The 23,109-nt window shown below is 40.5% G+C and overlaps 1 protein-coding gene across 1 annotated transcript in view; it reads left to right on the top strand.

The window, feature by feature from the left end:
- The window catches only part of usta (uronyl 2-sulfotransferase a), a 49,944-nt gene extending 34,009 nt beyond the window's left edge, over positions 1 to 15,935 (top strand). The window contains exons 3-8 of the mRNA XM_068724621.1: positions 478 to 633; positions 6,646 to 6,725; positions 6,844 to 6,997; positions 13,504 to 13,601; positions 13,722 to 13,879; positions 14,036 to 15,935. Of these exons, the coding sequence (XP_068580722.1) occupies positions 478 to 633; positions 6,646 to 6,725; positions 6,844 to 6,997; positions 13,504 to 13,601; positions 13,722 to 13,879; positions 14,036 to 14,328 (939 nt within the window). The 3' untranslated portion in view covers positions 14,329 to 15,935. The remainder of the gene's footprint in view (positions 1 to 477; positions 634 to 6,645; positions 6,726 to 6,843; positions 6,998 to 13,503; positions 13,602 to 13,721; positions 13,880 to 14,035) is intronic.
- Positions 15,936 to 23,109: the final 7,174 nt, after the last annotated feature.

The raw sequence follows: 23,109 nt of genomic DNA on the forward strand, positions 1-23,109 counted from the left end.
TCAATCTGTGTGTGTGTGTGTGTGTGTGTGTGTGTGTGTGTGTGTGTGTGTGTGTGTGTGTGTGTGTGTGTGTGTGTGTGTGTGCGTGCGTGCGTGCTTCGTCAGTGAAAGGAAATGCGTTGCGGAGTCAATTGAGTCCAGCCCCAGGGAGGGTAGATGTGAGAAACAGAAGGTCAAAGGTCAAAGGTCACAGGAAAAGAGGCTCCAGCTTGAGCTTAATGAATTTCCTTTTTTCTCCTCTTTGTGTCTTTTTTTCACACCTGCCGTCTTTTCCTTTACGGCCAGTTTTGTTCCACACACTGGTGCCCTAAAACACGCAGGTACATTCTATATAATCAGAAAACACATCAGTTAAATTCATGTTGTAGCATCTTAACATACAACAAACAATATCTTCTTTAACATGCGAGAAGAAACAGTTCAGCTCAATCTTTACATCACTCTTTCTCTTTCTTCTTCCTCTGTGTGTGTTTGCAGGCGCTCCCGTTCCCCAGCCAGGTGGTTTATAACCGTGTGGGGAAGTGCGGCAGCCGGACGGTGGTCATCCTGCTGAGATTACTGGCTGAAAAACATCAGTTCAACCTGGTCTCCTCTGATATCCACAATAAGACACGCCTCACGAAGCATGAACAGGTGAGATAAAGTAGATGAAGGAACAGGGTCAGAGGGTTCATGATGTGTTGTCATGCATCCATTGGGTGATTGACATGATGAATTGTTACACTTCCAGTTAATAACATATGAAGCCGCTATTTTATGCATTCATCATTTCTATATCAATATTCAGCAAGATCCATATCACTTGAGCAACCAGAGATTCAAAGAAGCTGCTGTTGTTGTTACCTACCAGTACATGGTTGGTAACATTTACTGTATTTGGAAGAAAAAAAAACTTAATTTAATCATATTTTGCACTTAACGTTTTGATCACAGTGAACACATAACAGCAGCAAGAGCTCTTCTGTGTTTGTCTTTCATTCATTGTGAGAACTGAAGAATAAGGGATCTCCTTGTATTGCTTCCTGGAACATCTCAAGGACACAAGTGTTGACTTTACAGAGGAAAACCGCCGCCTTTTGAGACACTAAGAAGAGCTGGCCTCTGCCAGTGGAGACGCCAACGCAAATGCTAATGTGCATGAAGCATATCTAAATGGCATTGATATTTTTTGTGCACACCTAACCTTTTTGTTAAGACGTTATCCACTAATCCCTGTTTTCATTAAATATACAAATAAATAATCTAACTACAATCTGATTTACTGGGCACTGTTTACTGATGTGAACATGACTCCAAACTGTAGTTCTGGCCTTGACCAGATGAGTTAACTTCAGCTTGCTGTGAGAGTCACAGCTGTACTGATGTGTAATTAAACAACAATCCAATGGTGGAGTGAGTATTCTGACCTTAAGTAAAAGTACAGATAACACGGTGTATAAATACTCCACCACAAGTGAAATTTGTACATTACATTACAGTCATTTAGCAGATGCTTTTATCCAAAGTGACTTACAATTCAGTATCTATCTATACACTGTAGATGCAGCTACAGGAGCAATTTCTGGGGGTTAAGTGTCTTGCTCAAGGACACATTGACATGAGACTAGCTGGAGCCGGGGATCGAACTGCCGACCCTCTGATTGAAAGGCGGCCCTGCTCTCCACTTAGCCACGGTCACCCCCAGTCCAGAGGAGCTTCCTCATATGCACTTCTGCTCATGACATTTCCCACTGATGCAATGCCTCTTTTGGCCATCTGGGTGAGAACGTGTGTGTTTGTGTGGGAGTATTGCAGAGATGACTCATATCCTCATATGACGTTATTGACAGAATTCTTGAGGGATACGCTACAGCGTGTGCATGGTCAGCAGATGCTAAATATGTCTAACCGTTACCGACCGATTTGATGTTAATGTCAAGCCAATATTTAAACAGCTACTTATTTTATCCATCCATCAAAACAGTGCTGGCTGCTCACACACAGCGGCAGAACGGCGTTCGACTCGTTAATTCTCTGGACGTCTCTGTGAATGATCCCAAGCGATGCTCCTCAGAAAGAGTTCCAGTGTCCGTGTGAGGGGGGGGGGGTTCTGTTTAAGAGTGTGCGTCTGTGCCCGTGTTTGTGTGTGATTCTGTAAAGTGCAGCTCCGTCGTCGTGTGTTTATTTGCATGAGTACTTCTGTGTGTGGTGACCTATGCAGATCCAGACGCGTGTCGCCTAAGTTTAGAGACGCTGGTCTCATCAGTTGTGGTTCTGGCTCGAGACTGCTGCTTTTGGACCTTTTTCCTTCTGGCTCTCCCAGTAGTCCGCTAATGGGTTTGCCCGGGGTTGATGCCTTGTGTGTGGGTTTGCCAAAAAAGTGAAGGGGCCTTATTCGTCTGAAACTTTTTAGCAGAGCTTCTGCAGATTTATGGCGTATAGTGACCCGTCTGTCCATTTCAGAACAGGGGCAACAGGCTGAGGGGGAGAGAGAGGTTTAAGACATTTCCTGAGGGGGAAAAAATTAATGTCCACCTTAAAAACCTCCAGAAACAGAAAGACAGCATCTTGGCTGGAAGTGGGTCTGCGTTCATGTGGGATCCTGTTTCCGCCCTCTTACCAAAAACATTAACCAGCAGACAGTCGCTCTACAGCCGTGAACCTTGTGTATCTGCATCACAGCCGCAGATACGCAAACACAGAGGAGTGACTGGCCCCAGTACAAACAGAGACTGTAAACAGTTATTCCCTCATAGCATCTCACCCGCGACACTCCAACAGTTTCAAGCCTTTGAATCGGATAAACCAATTTCAAGCCGGTCTTTTTTATGAGCCTCTTTTTTGTTTTTGTCGGCCTCCATATTTGTCTCTAACGAGGGTGTCGATTATTCAGACTTACACACAGACACATTTCATTTAGTGAGATGCAGATCAGCATAGCTTTCTGCAGCTTTTGGCTCTTCCTCCGTTTCCCCTGATGAGCCCAGTGAGGGTTCCACGGGTGCTCAGGAAGGAGGGGGGCGCGGGGGGGGGGGGGGGGCTGCAGGTATGCCTGGAATCTCAGACTGTCCTCCACTTTCCCTCTGTCTCCCTGCAGCTCTCCCTGGTAAATGAAAGGGGGTCTGGCCAGACAGACCACAGGGGTGGGTCAGAAAACACACACACACACACACACACACACACACACACACACACACACAAACTCACCAAGTGTGCCAAATGTGTTCAGGGTCTGCACATCAACCTGGGCGTGGGGGAGGGGGCGTCAGGGGTTAGCTCCGGGCTAATTGGTCTGGACTAATGGCCGAGGGGGCAGCGTGTGGATAATAAACCTTTTTTTTATGTAGAATTGAAATGGATTAGCAGAGACAGAGCATGCAGGAGGGAACCCAGAGCGGTGAATTCATTTCTAAAGCTAATGAAACTGTTTACATTTTATAGCAGGTCTAAAGTGGAAGCAGAGTGAGTGGAAATGTACTGAGTTTATACAGGAGAAGGAGGGCGTTAAACCCAAATTTGACTGGGGCCTCAGATTAACTTCTCTGTGTACATAAACAAGTATACATATTACTGTTGCCGTTCAAATAGGCCTGCTGTGACGTAACGGGTGCCTTTACATCGTGTATGACAGCAGGACGTCCCTCAGCTGATCAATGCACTTCGCTCAAAAGATTTTTATATAAGAAAATGATTTAGTCAACCGTCCTGCAGTGATTTCACATGAATGTATACATAGTTATGTGACTGTAAATACAAAAGGAAAATCTAAAAACAGAGGTTGATTCCCACAGATGTTTATACAAACCACACATGATGAACAATTATTCATTCAAGGCCTTTTCTTCTGATGTCACTTCCTGCCCGTTTCCCATGTCTAGAAAGCCAAATAAATGACTTGATTTATTATTTCTCTCTGATATAGCAGATTTTTTTTTGTATATTAACTAAATAAAAAAGCAACAACAAAGAAGCCAAATAAAAACAAGGTAAAAAACTGGTAAACAAGCCTCCAGAATATAATTTTTTTTTCACCACTGTCCCAAAACACCATTAAAATAACTTGGAATTAGATTGGAATTCTAATAATAAAAACAATCTTCATTAGTAGTTTTAAATGTGTTATAAGATGCTTAGAGCCAGTTTCAGGAACAATAACCCGATCATAAATCCCTTGCTAATATCAGTTAATATTGCTGTGAAAACGTCTCCTTCAAACTGTATTTATTCAAGTTTCTTGCCGAAACATTAGAAGATTACAATAGAACATCGTGATCATGTTATAATATACCAGCGCTAAATGCTCATTTTCTACTCATCCATCATTTCCAAACTCTGAATTTGAGATCAATCAATTCTTCTTTTTATCTCGTTAAGTTAGCATCTACTCTACCGGTCTCCTGTGAAACAGCCAGATGTGCTCTTGGTGTTTGTAGATTCTGTTTCCAAGGAATGCTTTATTGCCCGCGCTCCGCCGCTCTCTTTAATCTCCCCTTGAAGCCGGGAATCACCTAGAAATTTCAGAATTGAACCTAGAAATCCCCCACAAAGCAGAAGTGGTGCAAAGTCTGCCCGGATGTTTTCCTTTTCTTCTGCCACAGCTTGATCCGACAGTCGAGTGAGGGTTTTGTAAGCGCTGCGTTTCCTTACCGAGACTACAACCGTATGTGTGATTGTGCTATTGATCTTCCAGCAGACGCTAGTCCGCTCTCTCTCCGGCCCTAACATGTGGAAATGAAACTCCCAACCCTGCTCTCCTACTGTATCGAAGGTCAAAATCATGGAGTGTGGATTTTACGTAGACTGCATCGAGCTGCCACAAACAATAAAAGTATTATCGTACATATCAGACTGCAGAAACAGCATCTGGATCAATAAGGAGTATTTGAGAGCAGCCTAAAGATGAGGTGTTTTTACTGCTGTTGAAGCCTCCTCCTCTTCTGTTTATGCCTTCTTTGCCTTCTTTGCCCTATTTCCCGGTCTCCAGTGTGTCACTGTCTGTCTAGGTAGAAGAGGGACTCATTTAACTCCCCATCTGCAGTGTTCAGCTGCTATTTCTTTGTGTTATTCCTTTTAAACTTCCACTTTTCAATTACTCATGTAGAGGGTGACTGATGGGTCAGGTGCTGCAGAGACAAGGCATACACTCACCACCGTGGAGAGCTTTTAATTCACTGCAGCAGTAGCTCCAGCTTGGTGGTCTATTCCGATTAGCACGAGCGCTAGTGTTTTCTGGTGGGGAAGCAGCGAGGGATCTTTATGTCCTTTGCTCGTTGGTCAGGGGGACCTGCGGTATGTAAGTATAGGATGTTGGGAATAGGATGACAGAAATAGTTGACCATTGCATTTGCTACTGGCAGGAGGAGAAATGCAGCGTCTGGCGACAACATGTGTCACGGAGGTGGAAGTGGCACGTGGCTGTCTACACATTCCCCATTCCAGTAGTGGAGCTGGCTGGGACAAGGACCGCAGTAGAGTGGAAAAAGACATTCCAACCTGTGGAGATAAAGGAGAACAAACTTCCAGCACTTGGCCTGTAATTTCTAAGTCTTAATCATTAGAAACACTTGTGAATTCAAATTGTCTGAAATATTAGTCTGCTTTTAAATATTCAGACATTTTCCTGCGACTTTAAACAATATGAAATATTTCCGTCAATTTCACAGATTTTGGTTATTATTATTTGTATTTTTTTTTTTTTTTTAATTAGACATGTGCTCCACTTGCAGATACGTACATAGTCACTCATTCTTTACATACAGGACTGGGAGAATTTAATCTCACACACAGAATGATTCCATCATGAGAGGAATTAGCTTTCAGTTGCATGGCCTTCCGTCAAAGGTAATGTGATGCATCTGCGCTGAATGCGGAACTACTGCGGTATCTTTAAGTTTGTTTTGGCTACTGTGAGCCTGCCTCTCCATGCAAACCTGGAAAGCCTTTGGGATGTTCTTAATCCGTCATCGCAGCAGAGGAAGAAGAAGCTTGGAATAATTACTTTAAAAATGTTGGCTTTCCTTTGCACGACATGACAGAGAGAGAGATCTATGGTGTTTGAATCTCGTTAGATGAATGAAACGATCTGGAGCTGTGAAGTCAAGGCAGAGGTTCAAACTGTGAGGTCTGTAGTGGAAGATTCTGCAAATTGAATCAAGGTGGACCCACAGGCAGATCAACACTCAGCCAAAGTGCATCGCATTCATGGTCATGCTCGGTTCGGGATGGTAGCTCTTGGTTCGGACAATACCTGAGGACGCTATGTGTTTTTTGTCTACATTTAGTAGGAAGGTTCAATGCAAGGTGCACTCACTTTCAGTTTTTGCATATGCTTTTGGTTATCGCCTATTTATGAGATAATTGCTTGATTTCTACCATGACGCTCAGACCCAGATACTGTGACAGACTCAAAACTGAACTTACTTGCTGTGTGGGAGTTCCAGGTGAACTCGTGGAAGACTGTACCGTATGCATGCTATGTGTGACGATGAGGGCTTCTGAGCTTTTTCATTTTGAACTTTCTTAGTGCTTCTGTTTGCTTTTCTGATGCCACGTTTTATTTGTAATGCCACGACTTATTGCTCTTTAATTCGTATCTCATACACTTATTTCTGCAAGACACGTCAAATAAACTGTGTGTGTGTTTTGTTTTTTATTTGTGTATTTCAGGTGGATCTCATGAAGAACATCAGTAATATCCCTCAGCCATTCCTCTACACGCGGCATGTTCACTTCCTGAACTTCACCAGGTACAGTAGTGCACCAGTGATGCTCAACAACAGCGTTTGAAACCAGTAACTCCTAACGTATGTTCCGATTCTGTCCAGGTCTTAACTTTTTATCGACATTTGTATTTGTCTTCGTAAGGTTCAGGATAGAGCAGCCGGTCTACATCAACATAATCCGGGACCCAATCAACAGGTTCCTCTCCAACTACTTCTTCCGTCGCTTTGGTGACTGGAGGGGTGAGCAGAACCACCTCATTCGCACCCCAGGGATGAAGGATGACGAGAGATACTTGGTGAGAGCCCTTCTGTTTTCAAGCAGCAGTTATTTATGGTTTCTGGCTTGAAAAACGAAGCTATCTTCTTAAGAATTAATTTGAGATTCACACAAGATGTGTGTGTCGTAGACTAAATCTGTGTCTGATATTGTCTTTTTCTACACCGTGGGTTATATTATACCATGAGAACATGATGCTTTGATACTTTTTAATGGTCTAGGAATTAAAATGAGCTGTAAGTATCTGTTGATATGAACCCTGTGAACTGTTTAACCACTTTTCATTTCGAGGAACTGCTGCTGCCTCTTTGCTAGAGTCTCACACAGACCACAGTCATGTGGTCACATTGTGGCCTTTTGATTAATCAGCTGTAGTTTTATGACCAAAATGTTACACCTGCCTTTGCAGATTGAAAAGGGTTTGTGCATTCGGAGAGATAAATCCTCAGCTAGATCAGTCACCTTTTGTTCTTTCTATTTGTGAGAAGTGCATCCTTGGCCATAACGTTGTGTCACATTTGTGATGAAGGGAACCCTCTCTAAAAACCCAAAACAGTATCCAGCGCTTATATTGAATCATGCTTTAGACAGGGTTCCACATTAACCACGTGGACCTAGTCTTAAGAAAAGCAGTGTCTAATGAAGACAACGTTTCTAGTAATAATAACGTTATTAGAGTCAAACAAATACTGAATATTTTAGCCTTCTTTCCCTCTATCTGCCTTCCATCTTGGCCCCAGTGCCCACAGGCCTATAAACCTTCATATAGACATTAGCTAGATCAATGTCTCGGATGTTTACGGTCTGAAATACGTATGAGTTTGCAGTATTTGAAAGAGCCGCAGAGTTACTTTATGACGGAGTCAGTAGTCTGCAAATAACAGTGCTTTAAACCTGTATCTGTTTTGATTCCAGGCCAGCTGGATTCATAACCTGAAGTTCAGTTGAGACATGAAATGTTTTAGACTCATTTATTATTCTGGTATGAGCTTTACGTACTCTAATCATGGAGGCTTATAAGCTAAAGAGTGTTTGAAGACATTGTACAGAGTAGACAGTAATGATACTCACTGTTGTACTCAGGTATGCAAACATACTGTGTAATCTTCTACAAAAGATCGCAATAGGAATATATTTCTACTGACACAAAAACAAAAATGTCACCAGTGATTTCTGCTTTCATTCACTGCTCAAATAACAGATAAATAGAACATCCTGTGTCAGACAAATGTCGGTTTTGTTGAAGCGGAGTTCTCTGTTGTTATCTTGAGACAAACATTAACTTCCCTAAATGTTCAAATATAAGTAACAGAACATTTCTTCAATGCAGAAATACATCCAAACCACCGCTCTGCTCTCTTTGAAGATGTTCTACACATGGCGTTGCTGGAGGCAGGAAGGCAAATTGTAAAGCTGCGGCAGCTTGATGCTAAACCCAATATTTAACTCTGATTATGATTCCAATTAGAGGCCTGATTCAGTACAACCACATCAGAAACGGGGTGTCATGCGTCTGCGTTGCAGAGTTGTTTACCCCCGTAGCTCCGTACTGAAAGCAACGCAGCTCATATCTGAGAGCCTTAATTTTCAGGTTTCCATTTTTCTGATCTCTGCATGAGTTTCACGCTGCGGAGGAGGAGGAGCTACTGAAACACAGTTTGAGTTCATGACAAACAGTACAGTTAGCAGTGACGTGATAGGGAAGTCCCCTAAAATAAGACAAACAACCACATTTGGGACTCGGGGAGCAGGTAACTACATCTACAAGTCAAAACAATGATTGTATCAATACTTTCTCCTGGACAGTCCTCCATACTGCCACAGACCCTGAGCTCAAAAGGCCATATAGGGAGGAGTGAATGTCATTCTGGCTTGAGTCTGACTGGGTGTAATTAAGTATTGCATTGCTTTCCCTGGAGTTTTGGACCATGTGAGTTGAGTTATTAAAGTATGCAGACCACAGGGGCCCCTTGCTACAGTTAAAGGGGTGGGGGAAGCTGTGTTGCTGTAGACTGGCTTACCTGTGTGTGTGTGTGTGTGTGTGTGTGTGTGTGTGTGTGTGTGTGTGTGTGTGCGGGGGTATTTACACTCCTGTATTTATGAGGACCAAGAGCCCATAACAGGATTTATTATGACTACAATTTTCCAAAGTCGTGACATTTGTTGGTGCTCACTTCTTAGTTTAGGTGGTTGGAATAAAGTATGTGATGATTTATTGTAGGGCTCGTCTTCCCCCATCGCTTGTATTTAAATTCACTCATTCTCTGGATATAGAACTTTGATTTTGCTGCATACCAACTGCGCAGCTATCGTGTTACTGTATCGACATGGACCTGTCTCTCAGCTTTCATTTCCTACTGCTTTGCATCGCTGCCATTGGTATTGTTTATTTGTACTGAGTGTGTTCGATAGCCACAACAGCCTATAGCGTACCTAACAGCTTGCAGTCATATCTATAAACAGAAAATCATATCTATAAACAGTGGCTGCAAGCATGTGCCACATTAGCATCTGTACAGTGTCATGCTGCTGTCTGCAGTTGCAGTAGACGGCTACTGCAAAATGTGCTGAACCTCACTGAAATGTTAGGAATCAACATTGTCACAGACAGACAGGGGCTGATATATAGTCTGTAGTTTAATATGTTAAGAACAGGATTTTATGTTTTATGTAGAACTAAGATTAAGATTGAGGGTTAAAGATTAAGTTAAAGCCAAGTGGAAAGTTAAGAAAGTTGAGCGTTCAGCTTCTGCGAGCTCGTGTGAAGGAAGCAGCTGTCCACTTTTTTTTATATTGGGGCTTGCAGAGGGCTAGTGGGGCTCCACCTGACAAATCCATGACCTTAAACCATCGTGACTGCAGTCATAATTCTTAGCGACAATGTCACATTACAGGGAGTTATTTCATTCAATGTTGCTGTCCAAACCAGGGCTTAGAATAAAAGCTTTACGTTTTGTAGAGATTTGAGGCCAGGAGGTGAATGTCCTCTGAAGTATACTATTTCAAATGTGTATATCAGCGTGAGTGCCCCGCTATGTCAACACTTAGAGTTCGGACTCGTCTCAGATATAAATCCCCTACCAGGTGTGCATTAGCCCTGCCTGCCCTGCGCTGGCTGTGTATGAGAGGTGTCAATGAAAGAACACTGTCAGGGTCGAGGGAACCTGATGCACGTGTCACTGAGACATTCCTGTGGTCGGCTTAGATTTTCCGTCAGTCCTCCACACCCCTTTTTACACACACACACACACACACACACACACACACACACACACACACACACACTACACTATAGAAAGGCATGCTCTGGGACACTTGAACGCAGTGTGTACATGCATGGACTGTCACTTCGGACTTTTATATTTGGAATGAAGTAGGTTTTAAAAAGCCGCCTCTGATTGATCTGGTCGGGTTATTTTAGTAGCCGTACAGAGTTAACTGTGTATTTTGTTGCGTACGAAAAATAATAAATTACAGAGGGAGCAGTTGAGAGTTATCAGGTTTTGCCCCGCCACAAAGTACAAAATGTGTGTGTGTGTGTGTGTGTGTGTGTGTGTGTGTGTGTGTGTGTGTGTGTGTGTGTGTGTGTGTGTGTGTGTGTGCGTGCGCGTGTGTGTACCTCTGTTCACACACGAGAGAATACGTGCAAATGCCTGCAAAATGTCAGTTGGTTTTTTTCTCACACTTCAAAAATACTGGTCTGATCCAGTGAGATTCCCACGGAGCAGATTATTTCCCAATGAGTGAACGATCTGCTTTCAGGTAACCCAACATTTACAATGACACACGGTCACATGACCCACGCTCTCAAGCAAATAAGAGAGAGGCTTTACTGGCATCAGTCATGCTCTGGCTTGCCTTGACATTAAAAACGTCAGGGTGGTGCATCTGTCACAGGGTTGATTGCCGAAGGTGCGACGGGTTGTTGTCTGCACAAGCATGTCATTTTATTAACAAAAGTATATCTACGTGCCATTTTTGTATTGTCTTCTATGAATGGCAGTTTTAGTTTCTGCGTTGTCTACCAAAGAGTTACGACAAATGAAATCAGTTATTGCAGGTTTGAGATGTGATTGGACCTCAGTGTACCACTCCCACGCTCCCTGAATGAATGCTGAGACAAACTCTCCCATGGGAAAGGCTTGCGTCATCAATTACTCCTGATTTAATTGTAGAACGGCCTCCTGTTTCACACATTCCATTCAGTGAAACAGGAGGCCGTTCTACAGATTAGGGCCTATTTTGCCACAGTTTTCTTCGACTGCTCAGTTGCCTTAATCCACGGTGAGAATAGGAACAATGTGCCTGAGTGTGCGCACAGGAGTACTCTTCGAAATACTAATGGGTCCTCTGAAGAGAGTGCGTATTGTCTGACTGCTGTGTGTGTGTGTGCGTAGTTGATTGTGCGTAGTTGTATATGAATGAGTTGTGGCTGGATTCCCAGAGGTCCCCTAAATGCTGAGGCATGAGGGTCCTGTATCAAGTGTCGGAGGAAGAACAACTTCCTGGCTTTGAGCGTTTGTGTGTCGAGTAATGGCGTTGCACGTGTCACTTCCTGTTCGCCTTTCTCTCTTTTATTGTCTCTGGCTCTCCCTCGCTTTTTATCACTTCTTTTTGTTCACAGTTTGGCTCATAATGCTTTTTTTTGGGGGGGAGATGTTGTGCAGTGCTGCATTCAGGCTGATTGTAGAAAAGAAGTCTGTCTGGAGTTTTTATTAGCGTGGGTGTGAAACGAAACGGTGTTGCATTTGAGTTCAAATCAGTTTATGTTTCCACTTTAACTTTTCTATTGATATCTCTGCATGTGATTCATTGTTTCTCACACGGAGACTTTTGTGGTTTTTATTGAGAAATTGTGACATTAATTACTGACAGGAGGAAAGGAGGCACACTCATAATTTAATGAGCACTGGATGTACTCACACTGTCATTCTTAGAATAATGAAATACAAGATGAAAAACTAATTATTCTTGGAATTATGAATCGAAGAAAAGCAGGGCAATCTTATCACCAGCTTGGACACGACCCTACTCTACCAATAGGATGATGCTCATCTGTTTTCTAAAGCTTCCTCTGGGGTTGTGCTGTGGCTTCTTTGAAGAGCTTTCCAGTGGTTTGTTCCACTGATCACCAATAGGTCCTGTTTCTGGAGCTTAGTGCAGCTCAGTCATGAAACCCAAACAAACCCTGCAGCCACTTAGTGAATCAGATACAATTGTGCCACAGTATTCAGCTGCAAGGAAAAAAAAAAATACTGACCAAGTGCATAATTTATGTCGTCCCAACTTAAATTCATCCGCGCTGTTCCTGTTATGGCTACATCTTTAGCAGCTTGGAAGAAATCAAGATGTATGGTTATTAGATTTGTGTTACAGTTCGATGAGTCGATCCCTTTTTCATTGTGAACCGTCTCATAGAGAAAAAATAGCATGAAAATAATCTTCATGGTCTCATAAACATACGAGCCAAAAAATACAACCGAGCTAACGGCAACTTGCCGCTTGTAACTGTTTAAAAGACACACAATCCAAGCTCATCCGTGCTCACACACACACACACACACACACACACGTGTGTGTTCTTACTCTGAAGCCATGTTTACACCCCTGTCAGCTCAGTACACCTGGTTCCTGGTGTTCATTCGCAGGCCCCTGATATCTCATCCTCTACAGCAGACTGCGTCCTCTGGGAGCGTCTGGGCCCATGGTCCTGTCTGACCCAACTTAATCTCACTCAGTCAGTGTTTGCTTTGACAAATACTGACTAATCTCAGTATAAATCTCAAAGAAAATCTTAGAATTACAGTTTCAACTTGTGTCCAGTCAACACCTTTTGCCTCATGCATGTAGCCTGATGCTACCGTGTGTCTGTTTCCGAGCAGATGTGGCGTCTTTGCGTGTGCGTGAGTCATGCTTCGTGGAGTGTTTTGTTGCTCGGGTCTTGTTGCCATCCATAAGGCTTACGTCACCTGACACGGATTTGACTGCTAGTTCCACAGCACTGAGTGGCTGGCCAGCGTCGCTCCTGCATGTGTGTTTTTAATCTGTCCTCTGTTGTGTGTTTTTTTTTTTTCCTTTCATTATTTAATAGCTCCCACATTTAGACAAGGGGTGTTTTAATGTTCACAGCACTGACCTAATCACTTTATTTCTCATAAGACATAAGACCCCGGCTTCGTCACTTCATAATGACGAGCCATCGTTTCTGTCTGGTTTCTGGAGCTAGCTCACGGTAAAGATCTTTATGTTGCATACATGCATCTTTCAGGTGAGCAATCAATGCACACCTATGCATTTTCCTGTTTTGACGCCTCCGCCTCTGAGAGCAGCTGAGGTGAAGGGGCAGAGCTTATCTCTGAGCTCAGGATGTGGTTTTGCATAGCGCTCATATGATGACTATCAGGGAGATCACAGCGGCGCTGGTGAAGGGCTCCCTCTAGTGGCAGCAACGAATCATTACAATTTTGATTGATATAGAGGAATGCCTACCGTAAACTTAATTGTCATGTGTTTGTCTGCTTTCAGGATATCAATGTGTGCATTCTAGAGAATTACCCAGAGTGCTCCAACCCCAGAGTGTTCTACATCATTCCCTACTTCTGTGGACAGCATCCTCAATGCAGGTATCTACAGACAAAGCATTTTAATGTTTTAGACATTAGTAAACGTAGTATGTGCATCTGCTCTGTTGCTATTGTTGTTTTTCAGTCTCTTACTTCGACTGTTTCTTCTTTCTCCACCAGAGAGCCTGGAGTATGGGCTCTGGAGAGGGCCAAGCAGAATGTGCTGGAGAACTACCTCCTTGTGGGTATCCTGGAGGAGCTGGAGGACGTTCTGCTTCTGTTGGAGAGGCTCTTACCTCATTACTTTACTGGAGTACTCAGCATCTACAAGAGCCCTGGTAGGTGCACATTACATTGTTTTATGTTGAAGTTATCACATTTGTAATTGATGCTACCATTAAAAAAAAATGGATGTTTGGCATATAATGATGAATATTGCAGTCTGATTCTTTGCGTTCTTCTTGGTCTTCGTTTCATTCATCTTCTCTCTGAAGACTATAAGAAGATGGGCAACATGACAGGCACCGTACGTAAGCACACACCCACTCTGGAGGCCCTCCAGGTGCTGTACCACCGCATGCGCTACGAGTATGAGTTCTACAACTTTATCCGAGACCAGTTCCACCTCACGAAGAAAAAAATCGGACTCAAGTCTGTCTCCAAACCCCCAGCCCACACACCGGCTTTCCTACGAGAACTGGCCCTCCGAACCCCAGAGCCTCTGGATGAAGACGAGGAGCTGGACGCAGACCTGGAGGACGCTAACAGCTGGCTGGTCCATCCCTGAGGGCTGTTTGATGAACAGTGGATGAAGCCAAAAAAAAACAGCTGATGTGCTTGAATTGGCTGGAGATAGCTGGACGCAGCCTGAGGGCAAAGGGGAGTGTTCCCCAACTTTCAGCGTTCCTAAGAAAAGTGAGGTTTGTTTTAGGGGCGTGTGGATCCTGAAGCTCGTGTTCTTTCGGGCTCTGTTGTCCATCTTCAATAGACTCCTATCATGACAGGCACAGCACTGACGACTATAGAGTTGAGTAATTGGAAGGACAAAATGCTTTATTTAAAAACGTGACCAAGGACAGTGGGAAATACTGTTTAGCTCAATTTGCTTGACTCAAGTTTTGTTTTAATTTGAGCTTGTTTTTTGGGGTTTGTTTATGTTAAATATAACAAAATAAAACGTCATTGCTGTAATCTCCAGGAGAGATTAGCGCAAGATGAGGATAGTTAAATGTGTTGGGAAATATTCTAAAAGGTTGATCGCTGGGGCGTTTACTGTAGGAGAGGACTCCTACAGTAAACATACTTTATGAAAGGGATAATGTCGTAAAAGCTGGAATGGGAAACGGTATCCACAAATAAAAAGTACCAAAACCCTTTTTGTATATTAGCTGTCTAGGACTGTTCCAAGTGCCAAACCCCACTAAGAGTTCCAGTAACTGTCAATAAACCTTGGTGCACAGCTGGTGGAGTTGTGGCATAAGCAAGTCAGTTGTGATAGTATTGGTTTATAACATTTGTTAAAAGTATATTGTTAGGTATAAATGAGGGTTAGACTGTAAGCACTCAATTATGAATTCAAAGAATTCCAACTGTGTGTGCATGAATGATTGAGTTTAACCAAACCAGTAGTGTATTTTAGCATGGACTTATTATTTGAGGCAGGTCATTTGTTGAGAGTCAAACACTAAAATGAATTTACGGAGCGTAGTTTGTTTTATCCAAAGTTTAAAATATTGAGCTTGCCAAATACTAGTGTTTCTACTGCAATGCATTCCAAAACTTTATGAATATACTGCATTTTTTTCTGAGGTGACTTGTCATGAATTTCTGAAGCAAAATTAGGGATTTGGTCACAAAGCTGGATACAAATTTTCATTTCAAATAGGATTATGTTTCTGTTTAAGGGTGTGTTTTCCCATTCAAAATATTACCATAAAAGCGTGTGAAGTGTTGCCATTCCCAGCTAACACTAATTTCCAATTATCCCGCAGCTATTCAGAGTGCATGTTTTTTTTTATCACTCATGTACAAATCATCAGAGAGTAGTAACCATAAGCTTATATGTGACTGTCAACTACGTCGTACATTCTACCATCCTAATCTCTATTGTCTGTACCTTTTCATTGTCCTGGTTTGTGTTCAGTGTTTCATTTTTTTGCCAGTTTAATTTATTATTTTGTATTTGTTTGCATTCCAGATAAGATTCTCAGGAAGGAAAAAAAGATGTTTAATAACTTGATCATTTGTATTTTGGTTTCTGGCGGCTATGAAACTATTCTTGGTATTTTAAGGTTGTCTCAAATGGGTTCATATCAACAGCTGAAACTTGTTAACAACAACTAATGCAGTCCATCATTTTAAAGTCTTCAGAATAAATGTCCTCTAACCATTGCAGCTATTGTCTCCGTTTTACTTGTATTTTTTTGTGGAAAAGGCACATGAAGAAGTTTGTGGTAGCCTCTTCACCCCATCAAAAGTGCTGCTCAACACCTCATCCTCAACCTGCCTAAAGTCTCCCGTGCTGCTGCACACGTCAGATTGACAGGCAGCTGCTAACAGAGCCGTCTCCAGGCCATGGTCCATCATTTTGCTCACATGTGTAGCTCTCTCTTCCCTGCAGAAGCCTGTCCATCACTGCACCCAACTTTGACTCATCTTCCTTCTGGCTTCCCAGTTGTGAAATTACGTTGAATTACGTGCTCTTTTATCCACTTTATTTGCAGTTGATCTTGGTCCTGTAGTTTCAAAATGTATACATGATGCAAGACTCTGTAGTTTTGGATGATATGTGTGTTGATTGTTCATTCTGGTGCCTTGGTATATTTGGCTCCATCCCTCAATTCCTTGCTGTTGACAACCTAGGAATGACACCTTAGCTAATCTAGTCACTATCACTTACGCCGACTGAAAGGAACAAGATGCATGATATATGATGTAAAATACATAAAAACAAAGCTTAATGATTCTAGGTGCAATGGTTTGACAGTCATTCTTTAAAATAGAAATAATTGCCATTTGGCCTCACAAGTTTACAGGGTTGGGTGTGAGTGTGTGTTTTTCACTGTTTTCGACAGGCTATACTACGACTGCTTTCGACAAGTTATACTATGACTGTTTTCGACATAATATACTAAGACTGTTTTTCACTTTTTTCGACACGTTATACTATGACTGTTTTTGACATAATATACTATGACTGTTTTTTGACTTTTTTCGACACGCTATACTTTGACCGTTTTTCACTTCTTTCGACATGCTATACTATGACCGTTTTTCATTTTTTTCGACAGGCTCTACTACGACTGCTTTCGACAGGCTCTACTACGACTGCTTTCGACAGGCTATACTATGACTGTTTTCGACATAATATACTATGACTGTTTTTTGACTTTTTTCGACATGCTATACTATGACCGTTTTTCAATTTTTTCGACATGCTATACTATGACTGTTTTCGACAGGCTATACTATGACTATTTTCGACATAATAAACTATGACTGTTTTTTGACTTTTTTCGACATGCTATACTGTGACTGTTTTCTACATGATATATAATATGACTTTTTATAGACATATTATGCCAGTGGTTCTCAATCGCTGTCCGTGGCTTAGTGGAGAGCAGCGCTGCTTCTCATTCAGAGGGTTGTCAGTTCAATCCCTGGTTCCTGCTATGATAGTCTCAACTCCAAAATACTATTACTATTTTTAGACATACTATACTATTACCGGTTTTCAATTTTTTCGACATGCTATACTATGACCGTTTTTCATTTTTTTCGACAGGCTCTACTACAACTGCTTTCGACAGGCTGTACTATGACTGTTTTCGACATAATATACTAAGACTGTTTTTTGACTTTTTTCGACATGCTATACTATGACCGTTTTTCACTTTTTTCGACATGCTATACTATGACCGTTTTTCATTTTTTTCGACAGGCTCTACTACGACTGCTTTCGACAGGCTATACTATGACTGTTTTCGACATAATATACTATGACTGTTTTTTGACTTTTTTCGACATGCTATACTATGACCGTTTTTCACTTTTTTCGACATGCTATACTATGACTGTTTCCTACATGATATATAATATGACTTTTTATAGACATATTATGCCAGTGGTTCTCAATCGCTGTCCGTGGCATAGTGGAGAGCAGCGCTGCCTCTCATTCAGAGGGTTGTCAGTTCAATCCCTGGTTCATGCTATGATAGTCTCAACTCCAATGTACTATTGCTATGACTATTTCTAGACATACTATACTATTACCGGTTTTCAATTTTTTCGACAGGCTACACTATTACTGCTTTCCACAGGCTATACTATGACTGTTTTCGTCATAATATACTATGACTGTTTTTTGACTTTTTTCGACATGCTATACTATGACCGGTTTTCAATTTTTTCGACATGCTATACTATGACCGTTTTTCATTTTTTTCGACAGGCTCTACTACGACTGCTTTCGACAGGCTATACTATGACTGTTTTCGACATAATATACTATGACTGTTTTTTGACTTTTTTCGACATGCTATACTATGACTGTTTTCTACATGATATATAATATGACTTTTTATAGACATATTATGCCAGTGGTTCTCAATCGCTGTCCGTGGCTTAGTGGAGAGCAGCGCTGCTTCTCATTCAGAGGGTTGTCAGTTCAATCCCTGGTTCCTGCTATGATAGTCTCAACTCCAAAATACTATTACTATTTTTAGACATACTATACTATTACCGGTTTTCAATTTTTTCGACATGCTATACTATGACCGTTTTTCATTTTTTTCGACAGGCTCTACTACAACTGCTTTCGACAGGCTGTACTATGACTGTTTTCGACATAATATACTAAGACTGTTTTTTGACTTTTTTCGACATGCTATACTATGACCGTTTTTCACTTTTTTCGACATGCTATACTATGACCGTTTTTCATTTTTTTCGACAGGCTCTACTACGACTGCTTTCGACAGGCTATACTATGACTGTTTTCGACATAATATACTATGACCGTTTTTCACTTTTTTCGACATGCTATACTATGACCTTTTTACATTTTTTTCGACAGGCTCTACTACGACTGCTTTCGACAGGCTATACTATGACTGTTTTCGACTTAATATACTATGACTGTTTTTTGACTTTTTTCGACATGCTATACTATGACCTTTTTTCAATTTTTTTGACATGCTATACTATGACCGTTTTTAATTTTTTTCGACAGGCTCTACTTCGACTGCTTTCGACAGGCTATACTATGACTGTTTTCGACATAATATACTATGACTGTTTTCTACATGATAAATAATATGACTTTTTATAGACATATTATGGCAGTGGTTCTCAATCGCTGTCCGTGGCTTAGTGGAGAGCAGCGCTGCCTCTTATTCAGAGGGTCGTCAGTTCAATCCCTGGTTCCTGCTATGATAGTCTCAACTCCAAAATTCTATGACTATTTTTAGACATACTATACTATTACCGGTTTTCAATTTTTTCGACAGGCTATACTATTACTGCTTTCCACAGGCTATACTATGACTGTTTTCGTCATAATATACTATGACTGTTTTTTGACTTTTTTCGACATGCTATACTATGACCGTTTTTCACTTTTTTCGACATGCTATACTATGACCGTTTTACATTTTTTTCGACAGGCTCTATTACGACTGCTTTCGACAGGCTATACTATGACTGTTTTCGACTTAATATACTATGACTGTTTTTTGACTTTTTTCGACATGCTATACTATGACCGTTTTTCACTTTTTTCGACATGCTATACTATGACCGTTTTTCATTTTTTTCGACAGGCTCTACTACGACTGCTTTCGACAGGCTATACTATGACTGTTTTCGACATAATATACTATGACTGTTTTCTACATGATAAATAATATGACTTTTTATAGACATATTATGCCAGTGGTTCTCAATCGCTGTCCGTGGCTTAGTGGAGAGCAGCGCTGCCTCTCATTCAGAGGGTCGTCAGTTCAATCCCTGGTTCCTGCTATGATAGTCTCAACTCCAAAATTCTATGACTATTTTTAGACATACTATACTATTACCGGTTTTCAATTTTTTCGACAGGCTATACTATTACTGCTTTCCACAGGCTATACTATGACTGTTTTCGTCATAAAATACTATGACTGTTTTTTGACTTTTTTCGACATGCTATACTATGACCTTTTTTCAATTTTTTTGACATACTATACTATGACCGTTTTTAATTTTTTTCGACAGGCTATACTATGACTGCTTTCGACAGACTATACTATGACTGTTTTCGTCATAAAATACTATGACTGTTTTTTGACTTTTTTCGACATGCTATACTATGACCTTTTTTAAATTTTTTTGACATGCTATACTATGACCGTTTTTAATTTTTTTCGACAGGCTATACTATGACTGCTTTCGACAGACTATACTATGACTGTTTTCGACATAATATACTATGACTGTTTTTTGACTTTTTTCGACATGCTATACTATGACCGTTTTTCACTTTTTTCGACATGCTATACTATGACCTTTTTACATTTTTTTCGACAGGCTCTACTACGACTGCTTTCGACAGGCTATACTATGACTGTTTTCGACATAATATACTATGACTGTTTTTTGACTTTTTTCGACATGCTATACTATGACCGTTTTTCACTTTTTTCGACATGCTATACTATGACCTTTTTACATTTTTTTCGACAGGCTCTACTACGACTGCTTTCGACAGGCTATACTATGACTGTTTTCGACTTAATATACTATGACTGTTTTTTGACTTTTTTCGACATGCTATACTATGACCTTTTTTCAATTTTTTTGACATGCTATACTATGACCGTTTTTAATTTTTTTCGACAGGCTCTACTTCGACTGCTTTCGACAGGCTATACTATGACTGTTTTCGACATAATATACTATGACTGTTTTCTACATGATAAATAATATGACTTTTTATAGACATATTATGGCAGTGGTTCTCAATCGCTGTCCGTGGCTTAGTGGAGAGCAGCGCTGCCTCTTATTCAGAGGGTCGTCAGTTCAATCCCTGGTTCCTGCTATGATAGTCTCAACTCCAAAATTCTATGACTATTTTTAGACATACTATACTATTACCGGTTTTCAATTTTTTCGACAGGCTATACTATTACTGCTTTCCACAGGCTATACTATGACTGTTTTCGTCATAATATACTATGACTGTTTTTTGACTTTTTTCGACATGCTATACTATGACCGTTTTTCACTTTTTTCGACATGCTATACTATGACCGTTTTACATTTTTTTCGACAGGCTCTACTACGACTGCTTTCGACAGGCTATACTATGACTGTTTTCGACTTAATATACTATGACTGTTTTTTGACTTTTTTCGACATGCTATACTATGACCGTTTTTCACTTTTTTCGACATGCTATACTATGACCGTTTTTCATTTTTTTCGACAGGCTCTACTACGACTGCTTTCGACAGGCTATACTATGACTGTTTTCGACTTAATATACTATGACTGTTTTTTGACTTTTTTCGACATGCTATACTATGACCGTTTTTCACTTTTTTCGACATGCTATACTATGACCGTTTTTCATTTTTTTCGACAGGCTCTACTACGACTGCTTTCGACAGGCTATACTATGACTGTTTTCGACATAATATACTATGACTTTTTTTTGACTTTTTTCGACATGCTATACTATGACCGTTTTTCACTTTTTTCGACATGCTATACTATGACCGTTTTTCACTTTTTTCGACATGCTATACTATGACCGTTTTACATTTTTTTCGACAGGCTCTACTACGACTGCTTTCGACAGGCTATACTATGACTGTTTTCGACATAATATACTATGACTGTTTTCTACATGATAAATAATATGACTTTTTATAGACATATTATGCCAGTGGTTCTCAATCGCTGTCCGTGGCTTAGTGGAGAGCAGCGCTGCCTCTCATTCAGAGGGTCGTCAGTTCAATCCCTGGTTCCTGCTATGATAGTCTCAACTCCAAAATTCTATGACTATTTTTAGACATACTATACTATTACCGGTTTTCAATTTTTTCGACAGGCTATACTATTACTGCTTTCCACAGGCTATACTATGACTGTTTTCGTCATAAAATACTATGACTGTTTTTTGACTTTTTTCGACATGCTATACTATGACCTTTTTTCAATTTTTTTGACATACTATACTATGACCGTTTTTAATTTTTTTCGACAGGCTATACTATGACTGCTTTCGACAGACTATACTATGACTGTTTTCGTCATAAAATACTATGACTGTTTTTTGACTTTTTTCGACATGCTATACTATGACCTTTTTTAAATTTTTTTGACATGCTATACTATGACCGTTTTTAATTTTTTTCGACAGGCTATACTATGACTGCTTTCGACAGACTATACTATGACTGTTTTCGACATAATATACTATGACCGTTTTTCACTTTTTTCGACATGCTATACTATGACCGTTTTACATTTTTTTCGACAGGCTCTACTACGACTGCTTTCGACAGGCTATACTATGACTGTTTTCGACTTAATATGCTATGACTGTTTTTTGACTTTTTTCGACATGCTATACTATGACTGTTTTTCACTTTTTTCGACATGCTATACTATGACCGTTTTTCATTTTTTTTGACAGGCTCTACTACGACTGCTTTCGACAGGCTATACTATGACTGTTTTCGACATAATATACTATGACTTTTTTTTGACTTTTTTCGACATGCTATACTATGACCGTTTTTCACTTTTTTCGACATGCTATACTATGACCGTTTTTCACTTTTTTCGACATGCTATACTATGACCGTTTTACATTTTTTTCGACAGGCTCTACTACGACTGCTTTCGACAGGCTATACTATGACTGTTTTCGTCATAATATACTATGACTGTTTTTTTGACTTTTTTCGACATGCTATACTATGACCTTTTTTCAATTTTTTTGACATGCTATACTATGACCGTTTTTCATTTTTTTCGACAGGCTATACTATGACTGCTTTCGACAGACTATACTATGACTGTTTTCGACATAATATACTATGACCGTTTTTCACTTTTTTCGACATGCTATACTATGACCGTTTTACATTTTTTCGACAGGCTCTACTACGACTGCTTTCGACAGGCTATACTATGACTGTTTTCGACTTAATATACTATGACTGTTTTTTGACTTTTTTCGACATGCTATACTATGACCGTTTTTCACTTTTTTCGACATGCTATACTATGACCGTTTTTCATTTTTTTCGACAGGCTCTACTACGACTGCTTTCGACAGGCTATACTATGACTGTTTTCGACATAATATACTATGACTTTTTTTTGACTTTTTTCGACATGCTATACTATGACCGTTTTTCACTTTTTTCGACATGCTATACTATGACCGTTTTTCACTTTTTTCGACATGCTATACTATGACCGTTTTACATTTTTTTCGACAGGCTCTACTACGACTGCTTTCGACAGGCTATACTATGACTGTTTTCGACATAATATACTATGACTGTTTTCTACATGA

The sequence above is a fragment of the Cebidichthys violaceus genome, unplaced genomic scaffold (genome assembly GCF_023349555.1).
Source record: "Cebidichthys violaceus isolate CVI_PGR_0920_01 unplaced genomic scaffold, fCebVio1.0.p SCAF_31, whole genome shotgun sequence".
NCBI classification, from domain to species: domain Eukaryota; kingdom Metazoa; phylum Chordata; class Actinopteri; order Perciformes; family Stichaeidae; genus Cebidichthys; species Cebidichthys violaceus.